Source organism: Aquila chrysaetos, chromosome 13 (genome assembly GCF_900496995.4).
Source record: "Aquila chrysaetos chrysaetos chromosome 13, bAquChr1.4, whole genome shotgun sequence".
In the NCBI taxonomy this organism is placed as follows: domain Eukaryota; kingdom Metazoa; phylum Chordata; class Aves; order Accipitriformes; family Accipitridae; genus Aquila; species Aquila chrysaetos.
The window spans coordinates 20,829,676-20,856,209 of record NC_044016.1 but is presented as its reverse complement, the minus strand read 5'-3'; the positions used below and the strand labels follow the sequence as shown (position 1 = coordinate 20,856,209).

Sequence of the window (26,534 nt, the reverse complement as noted above, 5' to 3'; positions counted from 1 at the left end):
GGATAAGAAGGGGATCAGGCCCAGTCAGCATGGGTTTACGAAAGGCAGGTCCTGCTTGACCAACCTGATCTCCTTCTATAACCAGGCGACCCGCCTAGTGGATGAGGGAAAGGCTGTGGATGTTATTTTCCTTGACTTCAGCAAGGCCTTTGACACTGTCTCTCACGGCATACTCCTTGAGAAGCTGGTGTCTCATGGCTTGGATAAGTGCACTCTTCGCTGGGTGAAAAACTGGCTGGATGGCCAAGCCCAGAGGGTTGTGGTGAATGGGGTGAAATCCAGTTGGCGGCGGGTCACAAGTGGTGTTCCCCAGGGCTCGGTGTTGGGCCCCGTTCTGTTTAATATCTTTATCAATGATTTGGATGAGGGGATTGAGTGCACCCTCAGCAAGTTTGCAGACGACACCAAGTTGGGAGGCAGGGTCGATCTGCTTGGGGTAGGGAGGCTCTACAGAGAGATCTGGACAGGCTGGATCGATGGGCTGAGGCCAATCGTATGAAGTTCAACAAGGCCGAGTGCCGGGTCCTGCACTTCGGTCACGGCAACCCCATGCAGCGCTACAGGCTTGGGGAAGAGTGGCTGAAAAGCTGCCCGGCAGAGAAAGACGTGGGGGTGCTGGTTGACAGCCGGCTGAATATGAGCCAGCAGTGTGCCCAGGTGGCCAAGAAGGCCAACAGCATCCTGGCCTGTATCAGAAATAGTGTGGCCAGCAGGAACAGGGAGGTGATTGTTCCCCTGTACTCAGCACTGGTGAGGCCGCACCTCGAGTACTGTGTTCAGTTTTGGGCCCCTCACTACAGGAAAGACATGGAGTTGCTGGAGCGTGTCCAGAGGAGGGCAACCAAGTTGGTGAGGGGCCTGGAGCACAAGTCATATGAGGAGCGACTGAGGGAACTGGGGCTGTTCAGTCTAGAAAAAAGGAGGCTGAGGGGAGACCTTATCGCTCTCTACAACTACCTGAAAGGGGGTTGTAGTGAGGTGGGTGTTGGTCTCTTCTGTCAGGTGGCTGGAGCTAGGACAAGAGGAAATGGCCTCAAGTTGAGGCAAGGGAGATTTAGGTTCGGTATTAGGAAAAGTTTTTTTACTGAGAGGGTTGTCAAACATTGGAATGGGCTGCCCAGGGAAGTGGTTGAGTCACCATCCCTGGAGGTATTCAAAAAGCGAGTGGACAGGGTACTTCAGGACATGGTTTAGTGGGCATGGTTAATGGTTGGACTCGATGATCTTGAAGGTCTTTTCCAACCTAAATGATTCTATGATTCTATGATTCTATTCTAAACCACTGCCAAGCTCTTCATAGGCAGCATAGTAAAGGAGGGTTTTCAACAGATTTGGAAAGATAATGAGGGTCTTTCACTGCTCTTTACCGATTCCTCCCATAAAAGCAAGGAAAAAAAGCACAGAAGTGTTTCTATAAAAATGTTAACAAGTGAGAAATAGAGACTGACAGAATGATGAGAAGGGAAATGACATTGTCATAGCAAAGGAGAGCTCTTTGGCAGGGTGGGAAGGGCCTTGACAGGAAAGATAAATAGCTTGTGTTTGATGGAGTAAAGAAGAGGAATGCAGTAGAGAGGAGCAAAGAATGTGTAAAATCCTCAAACTGATGGATTAGGAGGATGATCTTTACAGCAGTGTTTTGCAGGGATGTGCACAGACTGAAATTACACTTGGCAAGACCGAAGAGAAGGGTGTTTCAGTAATCAAAATGCAAGACAATTGAATTTTAGCCAGGTTAGATAAGGCTTTCTGATGCTTTTAAATGGGAAGGCTAGGCTACTACCAGCATCTTTCCTATCTTGCCTGGAAGCGAAAGGAAGAGTTTTGAAGCATTTTTTTCGTTCTGAAAATGATTGTTTCATTTTTACCTGAATGCATTTTATTCCAACCTCTGACAGCCTGCAGCATCCATGAGACAATCCCATTCACATGTGTGGGAGAACGACATGCTCCCAAAAGCTGTAGGTTGTGGGGTCTTCAGTGTCCTGCCATCTCTCTAACTGATCTTGTGTAAGCCCTGAAGGAGAGTTTGCAAGTGTCACTATTAGGAAAGGTAAGTGAGATTTGTTAGTGCCGATTTGGTGGTGCCTAATAGGTGGGCACTCCAGGTCAACCCCCTTACGGAGTTAGCAGAAGAAAAAAAGGGATTCTGTTTCAGACCGCTGAGATTTTTATGATCTGTCACAGTGAGATGTCTGATTATGAAGAAATGGAATTGCTGTGCCATACCAAACACATGGACCATATAGTTTCATAATCCCGCTGTGATAGTGCCTGGTGAAACGCTTCAGATTAAGTACAGGGAACCTAGCAGAAGACAAGTAGGGAATGACTTGCCAACAGGGGAAGTTTCTTTTTAATTCTTATCAGTTAGCAACTAGCCTAGGCCCTGAAGCAAGAGGGTTTATATCCTTTCATAACAAAAGAAAATATGTATTTTATTTAACAAGAACATCCCCAATTATATTATCCATATAAATGTCTAATCCTTTTTTTAAATCCTACTAATCTCTTAGGCTTAATGTTATCTTATGGGAATGAGCTAATTAGGCATTGTATAAAATATATTTCTTTTTAACAGTTTTGTATTAGCTGCTTTTTATTTCCATTGAATGTCCCCTTGTCCTTGTATTCTGGGAGGGTGAATAGGAACATCTATTTTTCCTCCTTTCTACCACCCACATATTCCACATCCCAGTCAGGGACCTCCTCCCTGACATACAACTTTCAGTGTTTCCAGACCTTCCCCATTTGAACACCATATACACGTCATCTTGCAATTGCTGCCACTTGTATCCGAGAGCCTCATTCAGTATTCTTACCAAAACAGGAAACCAGAGCAGGGCAGGAAGATTGTGCCATTGACTTAATCAAGGACATTACTATGACTGCAGACTGGTTTGCCCCATACTCTAGGTAGGTGGACATTATTTGCATATTTGATCACCTCGTTATGCCTTGACAGAGAGAATCTGCTGGGCTCTTCCTTGCAGCACCCTAGTTCCCTTCGCAAGGTGTTACAGCTCAAGCAAAACCCAGCGAGGTGCCTGGGTGCTCTCCATCACCCCTTCTGGGGGCACTGCCCTGTGCCTGCCAGCATGGGAACAGGCCCACTGCCACTGCCTGCTCCAATGAGCCCATGCCATTGCTCCATCTCCTCTAGATGTGAGGATACTCTGTGGCAGTGTCAGATCCACCTCGTACACCTCACTTTTGCCTCCCTTTTCTAAACAGTTAAATGGTGGCCATAGCAGGGATTAAGGAGGTGTCTCGCTGCCAATCTTTATCGACTTAAAAACTGATTGCTTATTCCCATGTCTTGTTTCCAGCCCTTTTGCAGGTGTTTGATAGCTCCTCCTCACACCTTTTACCCACCTTGCCTTTTTAACAGTATCTTGGTAGGGGGTTTTGATATGCGTTTTTAGATGACCAAATAAAATTTGACAATTTGTTCACATCCTACATAACCCTGCAGTGGTACTGGAGTCATGATAGTAAAGCTTAGCTCTTGCTAGAATATAAAGAGCCTGTATGGAGCAGAATATAGAAATTGTGAAGGATTTCTGTATTCTGGATTCAGTACAGCGATTCTTCTGGCTCTCATCCAAGCTTCTCCACATTGATTTTTTTTTTCAGAGCTTATACAGGAAGCCAAACAACCTTTCCATTGCACCCAGAAGTAAACTGATCACAAGCCAAAGATGAGGCCTCTCTCTGCAGCTATCAAAACCATTACAGCAGCATTTGTTGAGTGTGCCTTTATTTTTCTGGTTTTAATCTGCAGTGTGCTGACAGCCCCAGAAAGATCCTTTTTAATGGACTTTAATAGCAATGCAGCGCTAAACTTACATAGCACCTGCCACACCAAGGCATCTCAATAGACTTCCCAAATAATAGTGTTTAAAGCTTCTGCTTTCATGAGCCAAAAGCAAGGCTCAAGAGAGCAAAATTAAGTTTGGGGTTTAAAATATTGACAAGCTTGACATTATTAATTTCAAGAGGTGAATTCATCACTGCTGGAATGGATTGCGGGGGAGAAACCAGGGGAGGATCAGCAGAGACAGCATTGATCAGCTTACAACCACATACCTGGATGGGAACCCAGGAACAAAAACCTTTGTTCAACATGCAACAATTGCATGTTTACAGCTGCTTAAGCCACTGTAATTAAATAAGTCATCCAGAAAAGCAACAGGAAGTCTGAAGTCAGGCTTGCTGCATGTAATTTTGAGCTTTCATGCAGCACCTTCTATACAACAGTCTCAAAGCATTCTACAACTATTAACGGGTTACGCCTCCCTGATAGCAAAAGCATTATAGCTATTGCAAACCAAGACACATGAAGATCAAATGATCTGTGCAAATGAATTCGTAGCAGTGCTTATAGAAGAAACCCAGGAGCTCTGGTTCTCTGATTCCTCATCTACTCCTTAGACAATGAAGCTTTCTGAAACTCCAAGAGGCCAATGTGTCACATGCATGACTTCTCTTTCACTTTGGTCCTAATCCTAAGAATGGTTATATATGTGCTAGTAAGGCTACTATAACATTAATAATTGTAGCCTTTAACGGGTGTAAAGCAGGTCTCATTTACTTTCATCAATAGGATTTCATGCTTTTAAAGCCAAGGAAGCAGGAGAAGAACCAAACCTTGTGTTTCCTGAGCTGTCCAGTCTTTCAGAAATAAATGAAACAAGTTGGAAACATCTTGCAGACCACCTGAAACAAGAATGCAAGTTGATGCTGAAATGTTTACAACATTTATGAACACACAGTTTAACAGATCCTGGGAAGAGATTTTACCTCTTTTCAATGGAATAGGAAACCTATTTCTTAGCTATCCACATGAGCTAATGAAAGCTGCTTCTGAACTCTGGCTGCAAAGTTCAAGACAGGTCACACTTTCCAGTAGGAAATAGGACACATGCTTTCTGAACATTACAACCAATATATACTTTTCGGTTCCATATCTTTAAAAGCTAAATGCATCTTCAAATGATTACAGCTATCTTCTTATTCTCAAGTTACTTACCACATGTCTAATAAATCTGTGAGCACCAATCAGTGCATCAAGCTACAAGTTCCCATTTGAAACTCCTAAAATATTTCTTATATAATGTCAATAAATGATTTTGATTCAGACAGCATAAGTAACCGCAGCTTATAGATATTATGCAGAACTGAACCTGGAAATAAGGCATTTTTATTTCTCTGCTGTAAAATTGCCCTCCTTGATTTTCAAACCATTCTCAGACATTTTGCTGCCAGGCAAAAGGTGACATGTAAAATAAGCTGTTGGAAGGAAAGAGTATGACTGAGGAAAAAGTATGCACAAAAAAGGCAAAAAGAGCTCTTCTCTGAAAAAGGAAGTTTATAACCAAACTCAAGCAGTGGGAAAAAAATGGTCTGGGGATTCAAACTGTTCTTATCATCCTATATATGAACTCCACCCTTCCCCCAGGTCATTCTCTCCCTCTGCCTGCTAAGAAGCCTATTTACAATCCTTTTTTTGAGTGACTTTTGAAGGTGTGAGGAGGGACATAGCTCTGACTGTTCTCTGTCTGGCTAGGAACCAATCAGTGCCCTGCACCTAATCCACAAATTTGCAGCATGACTTCTTTTCACCTACGGACAGAGCATCTGACTCTGGAAACCAAAATTCTGAACCGGTGCCTTTGGGCTCTCCTACAGTTGTTTGGTGTCAGGAGAATCCAGCTGGGTAAATCAGATAACAGATATCAAAGGCCCAGTTCTGTCACTTTAAGAAAATATAGGACCACTGACAGTGCTATCCAGTGAAGAAGGTATTTCTTTGGGTTAAACAGACCCAAAATATGAAGTATTAGTGCTAGTTCCTTCCAGCATTCAGACGGGAAAATGATGGAGAGATGTGTTATTCTAAATGCCTAAGCACCACAGAGGCACAGCATAAAACATGAGGCATGCTGCATGGCAGAGCTCCCCTTGGCTCGTGCATCAGCTTGCACAAGCCAGGAAACAGGCAGTAAAAAAAGCTGCATGCTATCTTTTCTGTCATCACATCCAAAGCTGGGGCAAATAGTCATCAGGAAGAAGCTGATGCTGGTACTTGGTAAAGGAGGAAATCAGTCTAGGATGGGTCATGGACAGCCAAAAGGATCAGACAGCAGAAGGGACAAAGAAAACTCATAGGTATTTTATAGGACTGACTTGTCTAATCGGCTGGCCCTTCCTGAGAGATGCTGCCACCCAGGCAGGGGGTTTGGTGAGGGACTGAGAAGCAGCTTTAGCACCTTGCAGCTTGAGGGAGGAGAATGGATGCTCACAGATTCTCTGGAGAAGAGCTGAGCTTTTAGTTAGGTTTTATCCAGGGTTGGCAAAGCATGGGATGGCAAGAGAGGGGAGAGGGAGTTCAGTAAGTGGGTAGTTTAGCATGGGTTTTTTAGTGGCTTTACACATGTAGAGGATTTTATGTGTTTCATTCAGGAGCCCAGTACTGGTGGGCACTGTCAAAACATAAACCACCAAGGCAGTTCTGCCTTGATAAAGTTACCATCCATGAACAGGGAGCGCAGAACAGATCAATATATAATGTGGGAGTCATCGGCAAACCACGTGCTTAACCAATGTCTAACAGCCTGTCTCCAGAAATAGACTACATGATACAAACATGGGTGTAAGAGATTCTGCAGTAAACAATTACTGATTAAGCTATAGCTCACTACTGATAGTTTCTCTCATCCATTTTTGTACCACCTCACCTATGGCTGTAGTCTTCATGCATTTTACTTGAAACTTTATTTTCATCCTCCCGAAAAAAAGCTAATCATAGACCTCTTGCAGGGGTATAAATTAGAGCCTAGGTTTGAGTGTAAGCTGAACCCAGATTGGACACAGCTGAAACCTAGAGAGCAGAGTTTAATTTTAGTAGTCCTTCAATGCCACCACATCTCCTAAGTCTGTATTTTCCAGCCTCTCTATTGCCCCTCCTTTTCCTCCAGCTTACTAGAAGCCACCTGCTTGCTTCTAGCAAAGCTGAAACCCAAAATATCACAAAAGGCTCCATTTCTTCACCACTCAGCTCTCTTCAACAGCCTGAAAAGATACTACCTGAATGGACTGCTCGCTGGACTGAGTACTCAGCCCTGGGTGCTCACTGGTGAGAGGAGGGGAAAGAGCACGGTTTGGGGAGACACACTGATACTTTCATGAAAACAGCTGTGGGAGGCTGGCAAATGAAAGGCTCAGGCAGATGGATGTCCTGCATCAGGGCAGGTTAAATACAATTAGACCATCTCACTATCTGTGTTACATGGCAAAGTACTGCAACAGCAAGAGCAGCCACGAGCTTGTCCCACAGCAAGGTAGCTGACAAGGCACACAGTCAAGTGTTGATAGGGGGTCAAAGAGAAGAGACAACAGAGTCCTTGTGAGAGACCTTGGCAACAGGAGGACCAAAAAAACAGGAACAGATCTTGGGACAGATTGTGTGATTAAGTGGAGCTGGAGATAATGGTATTTTAAAGATCTCCTGGGGAGTGGGCTCAGAATAGATGCAGCAGCAGGGCTGGATCTGTAGCTATGTAGATAGCTATCACTGCATTTGTTAGCATAGAGAAGGAAATGGAGAACCATGGTCTACATGGGTAAATTTATTTTTAGCAGGTCAGTGCGCTGTTAGACAGATGTGCCAATACTAGTGGTGTAACATTGTCCTGCACAGGCTGTTATAAGTCTTAGGACTATACTAAATGAAACTGTTGACAGGAATACTAGTCTCCAGAGGTTATTTGTTCACAGCTTGCTGTTTGAGGATAATGTAGGAAGCTGGAGAAGACATAATTTTTTAACCATCTTCTGGTATCTCAGTTCAGCACCACCTGGATGTTCACCCCAGTTATTCCTTATTCCTGACTGGATGCTTCCCTTTATTTTACAGAGGACAGACTTGCTGCAAGCTGTGATATTCATAAGCAGGATAAATGACCAACAGCTGCCAGATCAGTCAACAGGTGCTGAAATCTCCCCTCTGAAAAAGTAGATGGTTTTCTATCAAAAGCCCAAGAAAAGTTATCCACTCTCTTGTTTAGGGGTCTACAGGAAAATGTCATCCTTGCAGGGTTTCCCTAGGCTGGAGAAGCAGTAGAACAGCCATGGCAATGGGTCCTACATCTGATTGCCTTAACATGTCAAGCTACTCCACTTGGCTTTTTTTCCTAGATTTGCTTAATGACACTATTTGAAACCATGACAATAGCATAGGTGTGGGTGCTGCTGGTAACCAGGCTACTAATATCTTTTGAACAGGCTAAGCAATTAAATGTAGGCATGCCTAGTAAGCAGAAATGCTAACTTGTGGCCATGCCGTGCTGTAGGACTTAAAATAGGATTTTCTTTCTTTCTCTACACAAAAAGTAACATGGCCTTTCATTGTTTTGATAGGACTTGCCACCTCAGCCTGGCTAAGGCAGCCATTCTGACCTTTCAGCAAAAGATTTGTGACGCAGGAAGACGGATGCAAATGAACTCAGAGGGAATGAGGTGCAAGGAAAGTCCAGGGGCTTTGTACCAGGAGGGTGAGAGGGACAGGGAGAGAGGAGACGGGAGCAGGGAGAGTGAGGACAGGGAGGTACACAGTACATAGGGTATGAATAAAGGGAACAGGACAAACAGCAGGAGCTTGAGTGGCTCATCATTTATATGGCCATCAAGTGAAAACCCCAGCTACAGGACTTGTGACAGTACCACCTCCCACTGTAGCAACGAAACACATCCTGTGAAGTGCCTAAGAGTGGGTGATGCTGGTGGTGAATTCCGCTCAAACAGGCAAAAGTCCCTATTCACTGCCCTGTCACACTCTGTCACCAGAGACCAGGCATCCTGCAGCCCCAATGAAACACCACTTGGTGTCATGAGCCCTTTCACCAGATGCACTTTTCTGCTTAATTCTTGGCTACACATACTGCTTACTTGTAGCTGTAAAGATTTTCAGTACCACACTTGTTATTCTGAAACTTTGTTATGCCTACATAAATTGGTTAGATTGGACAGTACATCTGTACATATACGCTGGAGAAAGAAGCAAAAATAGGGAAGTTGTATCCAAAGATTGTAATGAAACATCAAACTCTTTTATAAGTATAAAAAGAAGGGTAATGTCTTCCTCTGCCCTTGACAGCTGGATGCAGCATCACATCTCCCCATCACAGCATCCCAGAGGCCACCCTGAGATGTCGATCATGAGGACACAGGTCACCTTTTTGATACTGCGGTCCAGCCACAGCACGGATGAGTGCCTTTGCTGGCTGCCCATGCATGCGTGCAAACTAGCAAGGCTTTGAACCCCTTGCTGGAGAACTCTCCTGATCTTCTCACAGATGTTGTGCAGGTGCACTGTGCTGCAGTAAATATGAGCTGCATCCAGTAGGCTTTGCAGGCAGCGTGGCCATGCCTTCAGTGCACCAGATGTGTGCACTAGCAACAGCTCAGCATGTATAAACCGCCTGCTCCTAGGTGCTTTGATTTCAGCATTTAACTTCTTGAACTTCAGCAGTGCAGTCTGCTTTTCTTTAACTTCTTGAACTACAGCAGTGCAGTCTGCTTTTCTTTAAAAAGGGATACTCAGCTTGTGGTATATGCAGTGCAGGCTCCCTTGCTTGGTTGCTGTAGCCCTTTTTCCCAGTGCAGCCAAGGGCCAGGTGAGAGAGCAGCTCTCTCCCTCTCTGCAATAAATCAGCATGGCCAGAAAGTGCTGGGGTATAAGTGAGAGGGTCCCAGTGTGCGGCCTTCCCTCAGGGCCCAAAGTAGAGAGGTGATGTGCCCACCCCAGAAATGCAGGGAGGCACCGCTGAGAACGAGTAATGGCTATCTACACCTACTCCCAGTCATGCTGTCTGGAGGACTTGCGTTCACAGACGTGAATGAGCTCACATTAAGGAGACCCTCCTACTAATTGCAGGTAACAACAGTACTTCACTAATAAGCACAGTCAGTTCGCATCTCACAGCTATTGTCTATAAATTGCCTTTGAAAGCTGGTAGAAATTCCTGGATAGGGTTTTTCAAGCTTTTGTTTGAAACCAGGAAAACAGAAAGCTTTCTTCCCTGGAGAAGTGATTAGAAATTGGCCTACACTGACATGGTCTTAATCCGCCCTTGACTATGAATAACAGAATAGGAAAAGCAGTTTGTCCTGCATACAGTTTTGAGGTGTTAAAGAGAAACTGTCATATCACTTCAGAAATAGATGCTATTACAGACAAAGCCACTGTGCCAGCTTTTCCCTTCGTCTCCTTAAACCTCTCCTGTCCCTGTTAACCACTGCTGGGGGAGTTAATAAAGCAATGAGTAAACTCAGCAGGCAACACAAGTGACAGCCCCAGCAACGCTGACCAGCTTTGGGAGGCTAATTGCGACAGTAAGGGCTTGAAGATCCCTGCTCAGAATTCTCTCAGTTTTTGTAATGCTTCCCAAGAGCTTGCTGATACCTTCCCTTTTCCCATCCTCCTGTTACTCTTTTCTCCATTGCTATGGTTTCCGCCTGCAGTATTTCACTGAACTATTTTCAGCTTGTTAACCATTGACCTGTCCCCATGTTCCACCTCCTCCTGTCTCCTCCTGTCAGTAGCCTTCAAGATATAACCTGTAACCTGTCACTCTGTTGAAAAGTTGTCTGTAAAATGTAATAATCCTCCTGAAACCCATTTGCAAACCTAAATAGTGACTCATCCTCTCTCTCCTACATGGGATAGGGGTGGTTAGACATACATGATCATCCAGCATTTCATCCCTGTGCCAGCACTCAGCTCTAAACCTGAGTGTGGGTATTCGCACTGGTCTTCTGGCCAGACTCTTACTCCACTCACATTCTTACTTTGTCCTACGAATCCACACATTTGTAGCCCATACAGGCCAGACTCACTGCTGAAGTCAAAGATGGGTTTGGGAAGCTAGAAGAGTGAGTGCACCTTCAGAAAGTGAAGTTAAGAAGCTGCAATGAGTCTGTTTCCATCTCCCCTCCCTGCTTCATGAACTTTACATTCCCACCCATACACAAACACTTACAGCCACTTTCCCTCCCACCTGCTCATAAGAACTTCTCCCTCTTGCAGCAGCTGACTGTGACTCCGGGACCATCTATGTACTTGGTGTGTGTGTTACTGCTATGCAATCTGAGATGGAGAGTCCAAAAGACTTCGAGGCAAGGTTTGGCATCCCTGCTGCTGTGGGGAGGAAAAGGAGGGCAGCTCCTTGTGCTGTGGGGAGATACCATCCCTCCAGCAGTGGCCCTGCACTGTACAGTCCATTCCTCTTTCTGCATGGCTGGTAGCATCAACACAGCTGTGCAGGAACGAAACACGGACCAGCAGCTGGAGTCTGATGGCTGCTCCTGTAGAGGACTGTGGTCATGCAGCTCAGGCGCTGCAGCTTCTCTCTCATCCAGTCTGCTTTCCACTTCCTGTCTTGTCTACAACTACAGTGTTGTTACACAATCCAACTTCTTTCTCTTGCAACTGAGCCAAGGTTTCTCCCCATGACTGGTATCTTGTCCAGAAGTTTCTCCCTAACCACTGCTTCACTTCCACATTCCCAGTCCTAACTCACCCAGGTCCCTGGAAACCATTGGTTGAGTATCCTGGCTTCAGCGGCAGTCTGTTAAGGTGAAATGCTTTCCAGCTTGACAGAGGGAGATACAGAGATCCCCTGCTGTGTTTCTAAGGAAAACTCAAAACCTCAGCATTCTCCTTACTCACTTTCAAAGAGCACCATCTCCTCACCCTCTGGCATGTACCCCAGCTCCTCCAAACTGGAGTTGCAGCCCTCCCCTTGGGGTGAAATACTCCTTCAGATCTCAGCATTTCCAGCCCGGGAAGAGGAGAGCAGAGCATGCCGCAGTGGATGTGTTACTGCAGGAGGCAGGATGGGACTCTCCAGCAGCCCCTCACCAACTCACCTCCTCTTCCTCCCTCTTCAGCCTCTGTCCAAGGCTGGTAGCTGCTGCCCTGGCCTGGGAAGGACCAAGCTGCTCAGAGGCCACTGCCTCCTCCAACCTTTCCTGCTTGTATTCTGCCATCACCTTGATGCAACAGGCAGAGTAGGAAACACTGGGGCTCTCTGGCAAGCTGCAGGTGTGACTCCTGGCCTGGGGTCAGAAGGCACAGATTTAACGAGGTGGGGCAGAAGGTTTGAGGACCACCGCAAGCACTGGTCAGCCCAGCAGATGCTCCTGTGTGGCACGTCAGTTGTGGCTGACTGCACAGCATCCTGCCCACCAGCCTGCAAGCGCACCCAGAGTCTGCCCAGCCATTTGCAGCCAACAGCTGAGGAAATGCTTCTCAGCGAAGCTGATCTGAAAGGTAAGGGGACTGAGCACAAATGCAGCATCTCAATCATACAGCATAAATGAAAGCCGTCAGCATGCACACAGCAGGGGAAACGGTGCCATGGGTACAACTGTTAACACTTTAAACTTGTTTTATAACAGCATCAGACAAATTTGAAACAGCTGCTCTGTATGCTCTTCATTTCCAGTGGCAATGTCTTTTTTTTTTTACTTGCTGTAAAAGAAATTGGTGATGATGATGCTGTTTACAAAATTACCCAAGCTGTACTTATGACTTCTAACTTCTGATCTTGCTGTGATCACGTGGATACCATGAACAGCAAGATCAGGGTTTGCTCTGCTAACGTTGGTGCCACAGCCCTGAAAAAGCTAAATGTTGGATACATAATGGAGGGGAGCAGGCAGGGTCAGCAAGGGAGAACTAACTGTTGGCTCCCATTTCACATTCTTTAAGACCTTTTGTCATTGAACTACCAAACACTTTCTCATGCCACCGAGCAATTAAGCCTCCCTGACACTGGAGCATTTATGAGGGAATTACTGCTCCTCTCAGCCATGCTCAGAAGCACCAGGTCAGAAGTCAGAGAACTGATAAATCTATTGAGGTGCCCGGAAATATGTTCAGCTGCCGAGTCCCTGGTCTGACATCTTCAGAGCAGTGGAGGAAAAAGCAGAAATAGCTTATATTCAGATTGCCAGGGACAGGCACCTTCCAGTCTAATGAAGGCTGGACTGTTTTATATTTATACAAGATGAGAGTTTTATTATGCTTGTTTATCTGAGCTGCAGTATGACCCGGAAGACCCAGGTGTAGACAAGGTCCCTTTGCGCTGGGCATTATGAAAATGCTGAAGAGAAGCCAGGTAAAGAAAACAGAGGAAATAATATATAAATATCACTGAACTTCTACCTTTCCATTTAACCATATTCTTTCGGCCTAAACTTCTTTTTCAAATGGAAGGACATGTATAGGGCTTTATTTTTATCCATTTAATTTATAAACCAAGTAGTTGCAGCAAAGATGATTTGGGACACTGATGTTAAATGAACCTGGACCCTGGGGCAGAGGAGGCAGGTCTTGGGGGTTGCTAAAGGAGCACCCAAGGCACGAGCTCTGCAAGAGGGCACAGACTCTGTATCGGTTGCTATACTGGGAGTTGAGCGACATGAATGCCATTACTAGATCTGCAGGTGCCTTCTTGTGTGACCCTGGGCAGCTTGTTTCACTTTCCAAGACTGCTTTCCTCCTGGCAAAATTGCTGTAACAATGCTTACCTTTTTTCAAAAAAAGTGCTGGAGATCATTTGCTAAAAGAGCTTTCAAAGGCTAAGAATGGTCTTTGCTGACTCTGCTATCCAGCATCAGGAAATGCCTAGCAAAATGTGATCATCATTACACATTCATAAGTCTCATGGTTTATAATAATAATAAAAGTCTCAGCTTATATAGAACATCTGCAGGTTTATTTTTCTGTGAGTGATTTCAATATCAGTCACTGTCACATCTGTGTGGGGTCACTACCCACTTTTGTTTTCTAGGCAACCTCTCTCCTTTTATTAAATCATCCCAGTTTTCATTTTTTTTTAAGTATTTTATCTGGCATTTTTAGACTAGCCTAGAATGTTTGTTTAATTGCATTCAATTTTTTTTGCATTTGTGCTTTTCTCAGAGTGCCCTGGATTACATAAGGGGCGGGAAGGGGAAGTAATACATGTGTGACATAAATAAAAGTATTATTAATAATAATTGCTTCTGGGTTAAGTCATATCCATGCAAACTGCAACTGGCTAAGAGTTTTCTCTTGTCACCTTGGACCCTCCAGCCAGCCATTAATTGCAAAGAAATGGCACTCTCTTAGTCACAGTAATAATAACAGCAATTCTTCGTTTCTAAAAATGCCATCCAATGAAGATTCATTTACCAGACTAACCATGAGATTATTATTGTTTCCATTTCAGAAAACGAAACTGAGGTACAGAGAGACTTAAAATATCCAGAAGAATGTCAAAGTTCTGACTCCAAATTCTGTGCTGTAACTATTTAAACTTACCCTTTAGTTTTCAAACTTATGTTTTAAACAGACACAGCTATGAAAACCTTCTAATCTATGTGACTCATAAGTTGATAATTCATGGCTGGTTAATTTTTTTTTTTATTTATTGCTTTGTCAACACAACCAGTGTTGAGAGCCAAGATGAACTCAGCTTGCCTTCTTTAATCTGGAGACTTCTTTCAAGCAGCAAAGAAAACTGGAGTCGGATTCACTAAGGCCCAAGCCAGAGGCTAAGGTGCGGGCACTTCTCTCTTCACACTGCTTGCATGACACCTAACTTAAGCTAAATGAATAAGCAAATCTTGAAGCGTTCAGCTGGATCACACCCTGCTATGCCAGGTGCATAAAAAAACCAAGATATGCTTTTCAAATGTAGAAAATGAGATGAGCTATGCATTGAAGAGCAAGCATTTGAAAGCCTGGCAGCCTTGGTCCCAATTCAGCCAGTCTTTGGCATGGTTCAGTCGCCTTTTCTGGGGTCACATCTGTGTTGCTGACTTGCTGCAGGTTAACGTCTTCATGGTCTGTGGCCTACGCCCTGGGCTCTAGGGAATCATTGTAATTGTTCACCTTTATCGTTACCTATGACTATAGCTGAGACATGTCCTCTCCACTGCCCTTTCCCACATGTTCATTTTATTTTTCAGTCTCAATACAGGGTTTAATGAGAATGATATTCCAAAAGAAAAGATTTCACTAAGAATATCTGCCTACTGGAGAGGAATAAAAAGTGGTGATTATTCCAATCAGTTCAAGAGTCTCTCTAACAGATTGGCACCACGTGAGTCACTTCTATCATTTTATGGTAATTTAGATCTCAAGATGAGAAGGAAGATGTACAATACTTGTGACATTCTCCACCTGCTCCACTTTACGGTTGTGCACATGTATCTCAATTGGGCAATCATGTTTATACTAAAATAAACAACCCCCAAATGTTCTGATTATATACAGGTACAACCTTTCCTACTATCTCTGAAAAAAAAGGGAGCACTTGAGAAACAATAGTATTTAATTGTTGCTTCTAAATCTGGTGGAGTTTTGCCTCCTGATCCTGTGAGGTCTGTTACCTCACCTAATGCTGCAATGAGAATGAGAATGAGCCAGAAGTCCCTCAGTGAGAGGCAAAAATCAGACTTCACCTTAAGAACATTTTCCAAATACATCCTAAGCATTTCTCCCCTTAGAGACATCTCTTTTACATCTTTTACTAAACTCCATGTGTCCTGCTAGCAAATACCTTCCATTTTTGTTTATAATTTTAAATAAGAATGTATGATTATGATCTCTCCCCAAATGCAATCATTCCCTGGCCAAACAGTAAACATTAGGTTTTACAAGTATCTCAGTGTCTGCAGGTTGTATTTTGGTTGCTCTTCTCTGCATTCTCTCTGATTTGTCCACAAAAAGATGCCTGGAGAAGAGCTGTAGGGCCGCTAGAGTCTCATTAAGGATTACCACCTTCCCCATCTCTTTCATGCATTCGGGTACGCAGAACTAAAATTACATCAGCTGTTTCTGTTGTCATGTAGTTAAACTGTTGCTCACTAGTCCTCTTTTGCTATCACTGTTCTTCAAGTTACTTTCCTATCACTAAGGAGGGTTTTCCTCCCGCCTAATGTGCATTTACAATGCATATTTGCTTCCCAAGGTTGAAACATGCTTTGCTGTGTCTGGACCATATGATGACTTTCTGTGTATGAATATTCCCAGCCCTATCCAACTAATATGCTGCATATCCCTGCATATGCTTCCTAAGTGCTGTTTATCCATTTGTCTCCAGATGCTTATACATTAGTTGAGAAAGCACCCAGGGCTTGGACTCTTTGGATGAAAAAAAGCTAAAGAAAAGTCAGTTAGCACTGAAACTCTTCAGGGAGTCAGAGGCCGGGCTCAATGGGAGATCTGTTGCAGGAAGAGCCCACACACTGAATGCAGGTTGCGATGCCCTGTTCATGACTGTGTTCATTTTAGATCAGCTGAACCACTTTTCTCCCTGCCAGTCTCTGAAGAAGCATGGCACACCAGTACTTCCCCTTGCTGCCACATTGCACCACAACCCCCCCCCCCCCCGCCCCGGTAGTTGCAAATGGATGGATGGATATGAATAGAAGAAACATGACACAAATCAAAACATTAAAGGGTTTAGAAAAGCGGGTATAGATTAAAATCAACACACTAAATTTTCAGGAAACAATGCTGAATGGATACATCAGTAATTTAAATTTTGTGTTGTTTAAACAAAGTAGGAAATACCACAATTATACAAAACCAGTGTTGCAAAAGTTGTACTTAAAAAAAACCCCAAACAAATATATTATTATAAACATATGGCATGACAGAATCAAAGCACATATGCTCCCTCTGCTCCTCCGTCCCATAGTATTCAACTGTACTATAACCCTGAAGTTCCTTCCCCCCCCCCCCCCCCCCCCCCCCCCCCCCGATTATTCCTCCTTAGGGCATTAGTAGTAGGCAGAGTTGTTCAGGTGTCTTCATCATTGTCATGCATAATATGCATTTGCTTCGTGTAACATCATCCCTGTACTCATGTTTTTCTTGTGTTTAACTTTGGAGCAAATTACCACATCACTGTAGGGTTTTTAAAAATCTGAATTGCTCAGAAAACTAGAATTTTGACATTATTCCAACATAACTTTACAAAATCAAGAAAGATTTATTTGAAACGACACAAGTACTGAGCAGAGAGAATGCTTCTGACAACATTTGTAATACTTGAAAGCTAACTCAACATGAGTTCCATGAACTCACTTTAATAGCAAACGAGGACATACAAACTATCAAATCATCTTTAAAAAGCCCGTATGTACTCCTTATCAAAGGGGAATTTACAGCCTCTGGTAGTAGCACAGGTAGCCAGCACGGAAGAGACAATTTTAATTTTCAGTTGACTTACTGGCTTAAAGGGCTGAGTTAATGAGGCCAGGGCTATTTTGTTCAAGTACTCACTTCTCTTGGTGCACTCAGCAGTGCTGCATCAGCAGCTAGGCTCCTCAGAAAGCTGTGCCAAGAGGAAGCTATCATGCTTCAGTGGGCAGGTTGATATGCGGCCACAGACACTTTAAATAGGGCTGGCAGTTGGACCAGTTAACATGTCAATGAAAGCTCTCACCACACATCCCGTCTCCATCCTACATTGGTCTCACACTCAATAACGTTACTGCATTCAAAGTCGCAGCTAAGGAAGAACAGCGACTGGTTGAGCTACTGAAGCACTAATGGCCCACTTGATGCATCAACAGGGAGTCAGGTAGCCCCAGACTCAACCGTTAGATAAAACAACCATTATTAGTAAACTCTGTCACAAACCAGTCTCTTCAACCGAGTCTGTTTATATGATTTCAATTAAATTCCAACTTTTTATTAAAGAGTTTTATGCATGTGTAGATGCATTTCATTACTACTTTTTTCTCTGTCATGAATTAATTTGATATAAAATTCTTTAAGAAGGTTAATATTCAAGTCAAAAGGTCATTGGCAAAATTAATTAGTTGTTCACAAAGACCTATATACTCTGGGCTTCGTTACGGATGTTTATTATTTTTAGTGTTAAATAACCTTGGTTTTAAGTGCAATGCACAAATCAAAGCATACGATGGGTAAGAGCACCTCAGGAATATATCAAAATTCCACCTTCATTATTGGCACACCAGTATTTTTCCACATAGCGTTTTTCACTCAGATCAAAAAGCAATTTCTAGCAGGGGGTTAGCAATATTTCCACTCCACATACAAACCCAAGGTTCAGCAAGTGCAAGACTGTAACTTGCTCGAGGCCGTTTGCTAAAACCATACCAGAAGTACAATCCCCATTACTCAGTCCTCAAGTCCAGATGCTGGAAACTCCCCTCTCCCTTCCTGTCCGTCAAAGGCTGGCAGCCAGTAATCGCCTGTGCACCGTGCCAGCTGTACACTTCCCTGCTTGCCATACCTTACCTCTTGCAGCTCCCTTTCTCTGGGGCCAAAACACGAGGGTCAAGGTGGCACTGCCTTCTCCTGGCCTCAGCCAGCCGTCAGCTTAGCGTCCCCAGCCAGCGAGTGTTGTTTATTCACAGGCAAAGAAACCCCCACGTACGTTAGACACCTAACCGCTTTTATTTCGTATTGAGGGAAACCGAGGACGAACACCTACAGAATAAGCAGGAAGGAGATGACGGAGCGTCGCCCTCAGGGCCCTCCCAAGCCTCCTTCCCAGCCGGCAGCAGAGAGGCCTAGAACGGAAGCAAACGGAGCCCACGGGGGACGAGGCCCCGTCCGTCCCGCCCCGCGCCGGGGTCCCCCAGGGGCAGCCGCCCGCCAGGGAGAGACCCCGAGTGCGCACAGGCCGCCCACCCCCCCACACACCGGGCTGGCAACAACCAGCCGCTCTCGGCGAGGCAGCTCCGAGCGAGAGCCTGGGCCTAGGCCCCAGCCACGGCCGCTCGGACAGGTCCTGGCTCGGGAGGATGCGGGGGGCGGGGGTGCGGGCCTACCCGCCCCCCCCCCCGGCCCCAGGCAGCACGGGGGAGGCCCCCGGGGACCTGCTCGCCACCGACCAACTTCCGCGTCGAAGGCCCTCCGCGCATGCGCGGCCAACACCGGCACCCCTACCCTACCGGTCTGCCCCGGCTGTACCACTACGTGCCTAACGTGTGGGTAGAAGCAAAAGAGGACGGCGGCTCCAGGTAGCTCTGCCGGCCTTATCCCCCAGTAAGCCTCCTCACAGAGAAGTTCGTTCCCTGCTCGAGTCTATGGGCGCCTTTCAAACTAGCTTCTCTCCTAGTTCCCGCCCCCGATCTAACCCAACTTCCCCCCAGAATGGGCTATGGTATATGCCACTCCCAGCTGATCTGGTGGCTTGGCGAAACCATCCTGCTCAGGACAGGGGGAGGCAAGGCGCCGGAGGAGGGGGGAGACACACACATTGTTGAGTCAGGGACCGAGCGGCGGGGGAGGGCGGGCGCGCCCCGCTGCGACAGCGGGGTGGTCACAGAAACCGTCGGGCGGGAGGGGACCGCGGCAGAGAGCTCCGCGTCCCCGCTCCTCTGCGGCCCCGGTCGGTAGGGCGCGGCCGCCCCCCCTCCCCTCTCCTCCCCTCCCCCCTCCTCCTCAGTGGTCGCGCCCGGCTCCAGCTGACCGGCCTGGAATCCCGGCTGGGTGCCCCGCGCCCCCCCGCTCGCTGCTGCCGCCGCCCCGCGCACCGGCCCCAACATGGGAGACGCCGGCAGCGAGCGCAGCAAGGCGCCCAGCCTGCCACCGCGCTGCCCCTGCGGCTTCTGGGGGTAAGCGAGGCCCGAGGGCGAGGAGGGGGCTGGGCTGGAGCCGGGCTGGAGCCGGCCCGGCCTGGCCCGCCGCGGGGGGAGCGGCGAGGCGAAGGGCGAGGCGGCGGGGGGCCGCGGCCGGGCGGGGGCAGGGCCCGGGCCTGGCCTGGCCTGGCCTGGCCTGGCGGGCGGGCCGGCCGGCTGGCTGGGGCGCCGGGCCAGGTCGTAGCCCTGGGCTCGGGCCTGTCACGGGAGCCGAGCCCGCAGCTCGCCCCGGGGCGGGGACGGCTGCTGGCCCTTGCCGGGCGGGCCGCAGGGGGTGCCCGCTGGGGGAGAGGGGTGTCCCCCTGCCTCCCGGCGTGTGGCGGAGTATGCCGCGTCCCGGGGGGCTCGGGCGGGGGTGGCGGCGGCTCCTGGCTTGGAGGCAGCGGGTGACCCGGGGGCGAGGGGAAGGTGGCTGCCTTGCCCCCGGGCGCGGAGAGGGGCGGCCTGTCCGCGAGCGGCGGCCCCGCGGCCTTCCCGGCATCTCGGCGGGGGGAGGCCCGCTCGCTTCCCCAGGCACACAGGTTTGTGGAGCGGCTGCCCCTCCTTCGGGGCTGCGGGGGGGGGGGGCAGGCGGCTGCGGGCTGCGCTCCGGGGCCTGCCTTTAGCTCCTCATAGGCGCAGATGAGGAATGCGGGCCCTTGGCTGCCCGGCTGGGTGTCCTGGAGTGCGGTGCCTGACACATGCCTGCCCCGCGCCCGGGAACGGGGAGCTCTCGCTGCTGTTCGTGCAGGGCAGCGTCGCCAATGAAGGAAAAAGGCTAAGGACAAAAATATACGACTTTCTCCACCTTATGAAGGCGGGGAGGTTCATAATAGATAAGGTCCAGGTTAGCTGTTAGCTGATCCCCTTTTAGAAAGGAGGAAGTAGGGTCATTCCTGTTTGCCAAAGGTGGAAAAAAAAAGTAGGGCTGTTCCTTGCTAAACTCCTGTCACTTCTAGGGTCATGTCTGTTGAAGATGTTTCTGTTACTGAATTTATTTTATTTATTTTTTTTTTAAATCAGATGTATCATGGCAGATGGTATACTGGCAGGTGCACATGATCATAAACTGTCTTTAATGTATGTCACAGAAACATTAGTCCCTAATGTTCTTATTTGTGGAAAGTTCAGAGAATATGTGACTAAATAGACTTTTGAGGGCCCACCTGAGATTTATGCTTGTCTGTGATTGTACCTTCTTGGGATTTATGTCATACGATTTAAGGTACTCCGGGGAAGTGGAGGCTGGGAGAAAAGAGATGCATAAGAGTGATTTAGTGATGTCACTGTACATTTGGTTGGTTTATTGGAGCGGCAGGATTTTAAATGAAATCCCATTTCTGAGTTATGACAGAAGCCTGAACTGCAACAAATGCCATGGCCCTGTTGGGAGTGCTCTTGCAAGACAGACTATAAATATACAGTAAATTATTTTGTTTATTTTTGTTTTGTTAGGCTCCCATATTTGGCCCTCATGTTTTGTGTAATGTAGTGGAAGGCAAGTTGCTGTTATCTCTAATGTAGGGTACTGACTTCTGTAACATGATACTGATGCGAAAGGAGAGTTGCAGAAAGTTGAAAGTGAACTTCTTTGGGCTAAACTTCTTGGCTAGTTCAGCGTGTTGTGATAATGAGAAGAGAATCTGGTGCTTCGTGTTCAAGGATCTGCTTAATGGTGATAGGAGGCTCTCAAGAAAACCTATTGCCTTTAAAATTGCTTTTTTTTTTTTTTTTTTAAACATAAGTTTCCCTTGCACAAGCAGCTATCCAAACGGTATTTTTTTGCCTTTTTTTTTTTTTTTTGCCTTAGGGTATCATCCATGCAGTAGTGTTTCTTGTAAGATATTTTTGAAAGACAGCACTGTGGAAAAAAGCTTACTTTCTCCACTAGTACAGTGAATAAATTAATATGTTTTTTGGTTTCTTTTAAGTGTCTGCCAGGTACATTTCAATACACAGTGGCAAACTACATATCTATTTTTTCATGTAAAAAACCCAAACAAAACCCAACAAAACCCAAAACTATGCTGTCAGCTTCCAGAGTTTGACGGTTTGTTTTACTTCTCAGTCCTGAGGAAAATTAAGTGTCTTCCTGTCCCTGTGTACCTAGGTCTTGCTAGTGCTTGAAAAGATTGGCTGGTAAATCTGCATAGACATGCCCTTCTAGTGAAGTTGCATTGGCAGGAGTACTTAAGGGGTTACAGTTTTATACCAGCTTTCTGAAGAAAGTAAATCATGATAGCAAAGAGACTTATATGCATCTGAAGTTGGAATTCTGCTGCTCTAGATGACAGGTAGGGTTATTACCAGCAACATGTCTTAAGACAGAGTCATATCTGTGACTTTCACGTCACTTTTATATGTCTATCAAGTCACATTTTGGAATAAAAGAACTGTATTTTCTGTTTATCTGCAGGACATTTAAGGCTATGAAAAGTTCTGAAACTTGTAATTTAATGTAGTAGTTTCCGTGAAATTTGTAAATAAAGTAATATAGAGGAATAATGTTGCTTTATGTTTCCTGGTCCCCATTGGTCCAATGGTTGAGAATCGTTTCACAGTCGTTCTTGAGTGAGCCTGAACCATGTAGGTAGCAGAACAACTCGGTGTCTGTGGGTCAGAAAATAAGGTCTAGATTTTGCCAAGTATAAAAGATGGTGGTTTTTTTTTTTTTTTTTTTTTGATTGATTGATTTTATGTAATGCTTAGCCAGGACTGTTTGCTGCAAGATGCACACTTTCTCCAGTAATCCACAAAGATAGGAAACATTGCGGAAAATACTGAAAGAACCATTAAAATTGAAGTAAGCTGTGGGTTTCTGGGCTAAAACTTGCCTACTGGTGAACAGTGATAGAAGTAGCTCCTGAGATGCATGTTGATAGTGGTGGCATGCAAAGAGATTACAGGAGAAGACTGGTATGTACTATTGCATTAAAGTTGGAGGCGTGGTTCTTTTAAAATGCTTGGGTTTGTATTAGAAATTCAGATCCTGTAGGTTTCAAGAATCTCTAGTGACTGGAAAACTACTAAACTCTTGATGTTTCAAGATCTAAGAGACTGAAAAATGAACAGCTGAAAGAAGAGACTTCAGTGACACTGTTCAGAACTTCTGAAACATCTGCTTAAGGTCAATGGCTCACGTTTGCGTACCTTTTGTTGAAGATGATGGAATCCATCCTTAAATCTTCTGCAGACTTGCCCTTCTTTTTGGAACGTCCAGTCTGTCATTTCTGCTCAAGTAAAGTTCAAATGGAGCACTGAGATGATCTTTATATTTTACAAAATCATTTCAGTTACCCAGATAATCTCAACTGGGAAACATCTCATCTGTATTCATGTTATGTGTGAATTTCTCATAAAACTTACTGTCTGGAAATATTTTGCTCCCCTTTCTTCCTATTTTTAGATCTGAAACTTCAGTCAGTTGCAACTATCTTGCTTTTTATTGGAATAGTCTTAGTGTACAAAGATCAGAAGGGGTGCAGTATGCAGGTTATTTTAGGTTGCTTCATCTAGAGTTTATGTTGTGCTTAACTTCTCATTCTTATGATCTGGAAAAATTCTTTCTTCTTTTCTTGATTAGCAGACCATGTAATGTTGGTTTTTTTTCCTAAGACTAGTGGATTTCAGTAACCTGTTTCACTTTATGGTATATATAAAATCTTCAGCTCTAAGTTACTAAATACATGAAGATACTACTATATGTATATATTCCAGTTAATACATTTTGCTTATTAGAGATGAGGCATGATCCTTTAATGAACTACATGTTGGCAGTTCCCCATTGGCTTTTACAGGACTCCACGAACGTTTCACTTGTGTATAGCTCATCAAAGGGCTGGGGCTTTTACTGTTAAATGGTTATATGCATAGGTGAAACTTGTAAGCTAAAATACTCCTTGGCTGCTAGAAGCATGTACTGTGAAAGAGTATGTCAGAGAGGGTAATACTTTTACAATTCTATTTGTACTGCGGTGACTACTGCTTATTTTTCTTATAGTCCAGACTGATGCCGTACAACTGCATTCAGTGCCTTAGAACCAGAAAAGAAGGAAGTATGTTAATAGACGTAAAACAAATGAATTCCATTCTTGAAATGGTGGCAGCCAGCAGGAAGTTGATTGAAAACACAGTATGATTAGTTTTGTCTCATCTTATTTCTGGCAACTATAAGGTACTGTAGTCAGCTAAACCTGATGGCAGTATTGTTTGAGAACATGCCAGCAGGGGTTTTGCAGAATGTTACTATTTGTTCTGCCTTTCTCTGACACTGCATGCATCATACGTGTGATGAGACATTGTGCCCCAAGCATTCTGTGCAGGCCCAATCCAGAGTTTATTTCTGAGTCTGGATTTTCCAGTCACTTATGTATCATCAGGTCCTTGCCATGCCAATCTGGCTCTTTTCTCAATTTTGTTTACTAATATTAAACATTTGATCAAATGGCGAATCATTTAATATAAGCATGATTAGTTTGTGACTGTGTATCACCAAAGCTTGCTTTTAACTTCTAAACAAATAATGACTATATATATATATATACACATGCCATTAAGAAGCCTCTTCTCTGGTTAGTCTTTTCCTTCCTTTTTTTGGTGATTACAGCTGTTCATTCCATATGAACTCTCAGTGACTGTCCTTTTAATAAATACTTTCTAATCTCATAGGCTGTGTAGGTCATCGTGAATGCATAATGCCTTCATAAACCTAATTTTGCTTTAACCACTGTTGAAACTTCACATAGATGTTCCTAAATGAGGCTTGAGTAAACTGTTGAAATATGTACCTTTCCCTCTGAGAATTAGTTTTCACTGGTCTTGTATCATGCAGTTCCTTAGGGAGGCTTTCACTTACTCTGGTAAGCTTTGGATCAGATGCTAGAATAAGCAATGAATCTGTCAGTTTATCCAAAACAACGTATGCACTACCAAACAAGTTATTGTTTGTTAGACCTCAGTATTAACTGGGGACTTTGAGTGAATAGTGAGCGGTGAGGATCGAATAAGGTGCTTTGGGATAGCTGTGTGTGGGTAGTGCTGTCTGAGGGGCGGGGTTTCTCTGCAGTTATTGATGATCAGAAATGTCAGTTGTTCTCTCTAAAGTGATAAATTGATCTAAATCAATAAATTAATAACACTTATGTTTTAGGAAGGCTAATTCTTACTACCTTGTATAAGACCTACACCATTTTTTTGTAAGATAAAAGCTTGTTTGCTTTTATTTATTACAAATGTTTATAGGCCATCTATCACAGGAAACTAGTTCGTTGGGCTAAAGTAATTAATTTGCCTGCTGTGGACCTTGTACTCTGTTTTGGTGTTAGGTTAAGACTAAAGATACTTGAATATTGTATTTTTTTATGTTACACATGCATGAACTTATTTAATACTCCATCAAATCTTTGGGTAGAAGAACTTAATGATAGTTTAACTACAAACTGCTTCAACTGCTGTAACACATCTACCGGTGTGTTGCACAAACAGAAGTGTCAAATTATTTAACTGACAGAAACGGAGGGTCTCATCAAGAATTGATTTATTTACAAGTTTTCCTAGGAACTGCTACAGATGATGATAGCAGGCACTGGAGAGACACTGAAATTCTTTGCTTGGATCTTAATTTTAGAAGATATTGAGAATTATGAGATGTAGAGAAGGTTCTATCTGAGGAGAGGGTGGTGGTGGGGAATTGAACTTTGTCATGTTCCCTGCCTGAATAAGAATATGCAGAATAAAGAGTGATAAATTGTGAGATTCTTGTGATTTCCCTCAGTCATAATACAACTAGAAGAGCACCTCAACTAAAGTCAGAAGATAGAAATTTTTTTCACTTTTTTGAACAGTGAGTAATCCCCTCCTGCGAACGCAGTTGCAAGGTACCACATATTGGATCAGGGCTAAGTTTTCTGTTTGCTGCAGAAGCTTACCTTTAGGAATGGGGGTTATTGGCACTCAAAGTAAAAGCAGATGAACTGGATTTAATACTTTAATAAGCTCTTTTCTAGGAATGTGAAAACAATGCTTTCTTTTACAGTGCTTAATAGAATAGACAAAACAGAAAGGAGATTTTGTTATTTAACGAAAAACAGCTGTTCTGGATCAGAACAAAGATGCATCCAGCCCTGTTTCTGATTTGGGTGATAAGTGATGCCCAGGGAATAAGCATAAGGACAGAGCAAGCATGCAGTGATGCTTATTTTGGTATACCTCCTTTGCTTCTGGCAGTCTGACATAAGGTTGTCCTCTCTTTTATAGATTTATGGCTTAGTAGGTCTTACCTATTTTTTTATGAATTTACATAATGTCTTGGTGAATCCATGTGTACTCTTGACCCTCACAACATCCTGCAGCAAGTAGTTCCATAATTTAACCATTTGCTTTATGGAAAAAAAAAAAAAAAGTAATTGATTTTGTTTCCTTTAATCTTGCTGTGTGATAATTCTAAAGAGAGAATAAATTCAAACAGCTGGTGTATGAGGGTGTTTTGTTTAAGAAGATCCAAAAATAGGCCTGCTTGATTAAAAATGTCTGTTCACTTCTTCAGTGAAGCCAGAATTTCTGAAAAGAAAACCAAAACTTGCTTAAACCATGAATTTATTCAAAATCTTTATATAAAATGTTTTAGAAATATTCTAATTGTAGATGGATGCTGTGCTAATTACAGACAGACGTATCCAGCACCTTTTAATCTAACTGTAACTTCCTCATCAGTCAGAATGAAATTCAGTGTCATAGCTGCTGCTCCTACAAGTGGAACGAACAAGAAAGTAGTAGATTGTGTGCTGTTTTTTGAAGCTTGGAGGAGTTAAAAGTTACTGTGTCTAGGTCACCTCCCAGGTTTCTTTATATCTTCCTGTCAGTCAGTACCTTCTTCA

The 26,534-nt window shown here is 44.6% G+C and overlaps 1 protein-coding gene across 7 annotated transcripts in view; it reads left to right on the top strand.

The window, feature by feature from the left end:
• Positions 1 to 19,489: 19,489 nt before the first annotated feature.
• ZFAND3 (zinc finger AN1-type containing 3) overlaps positions 19,490 to 26,534 on the top strand; it is a 150,792-nt gene continuing 143,747 nt past the window's right edge. For 3 of the 7 annotated variants that reach the window (XM_030034726.2, XM_041128601.1, XM_030034727.2), the window contains exon 1: positions 19,553 to 19,656. Coding sequence is in view for 2 of the 7 variants with exons in the window: in XM_041128600.1 (XP_040984534.1) it covers positions 19,586 to 19,656 (71 nt within the window). In the remaining 5 variants the exon portion in view is untranslated. Of the gene's footprint in view, positions 19,657 to 20,082; positions 20,202 to 26,534 lie in introns of those variants that run through there. The other 4 variants (XM_041128600.1, XM_030034725.2, XM_041128602.1 and 1 more) reach the window with 4 other exon arrangements.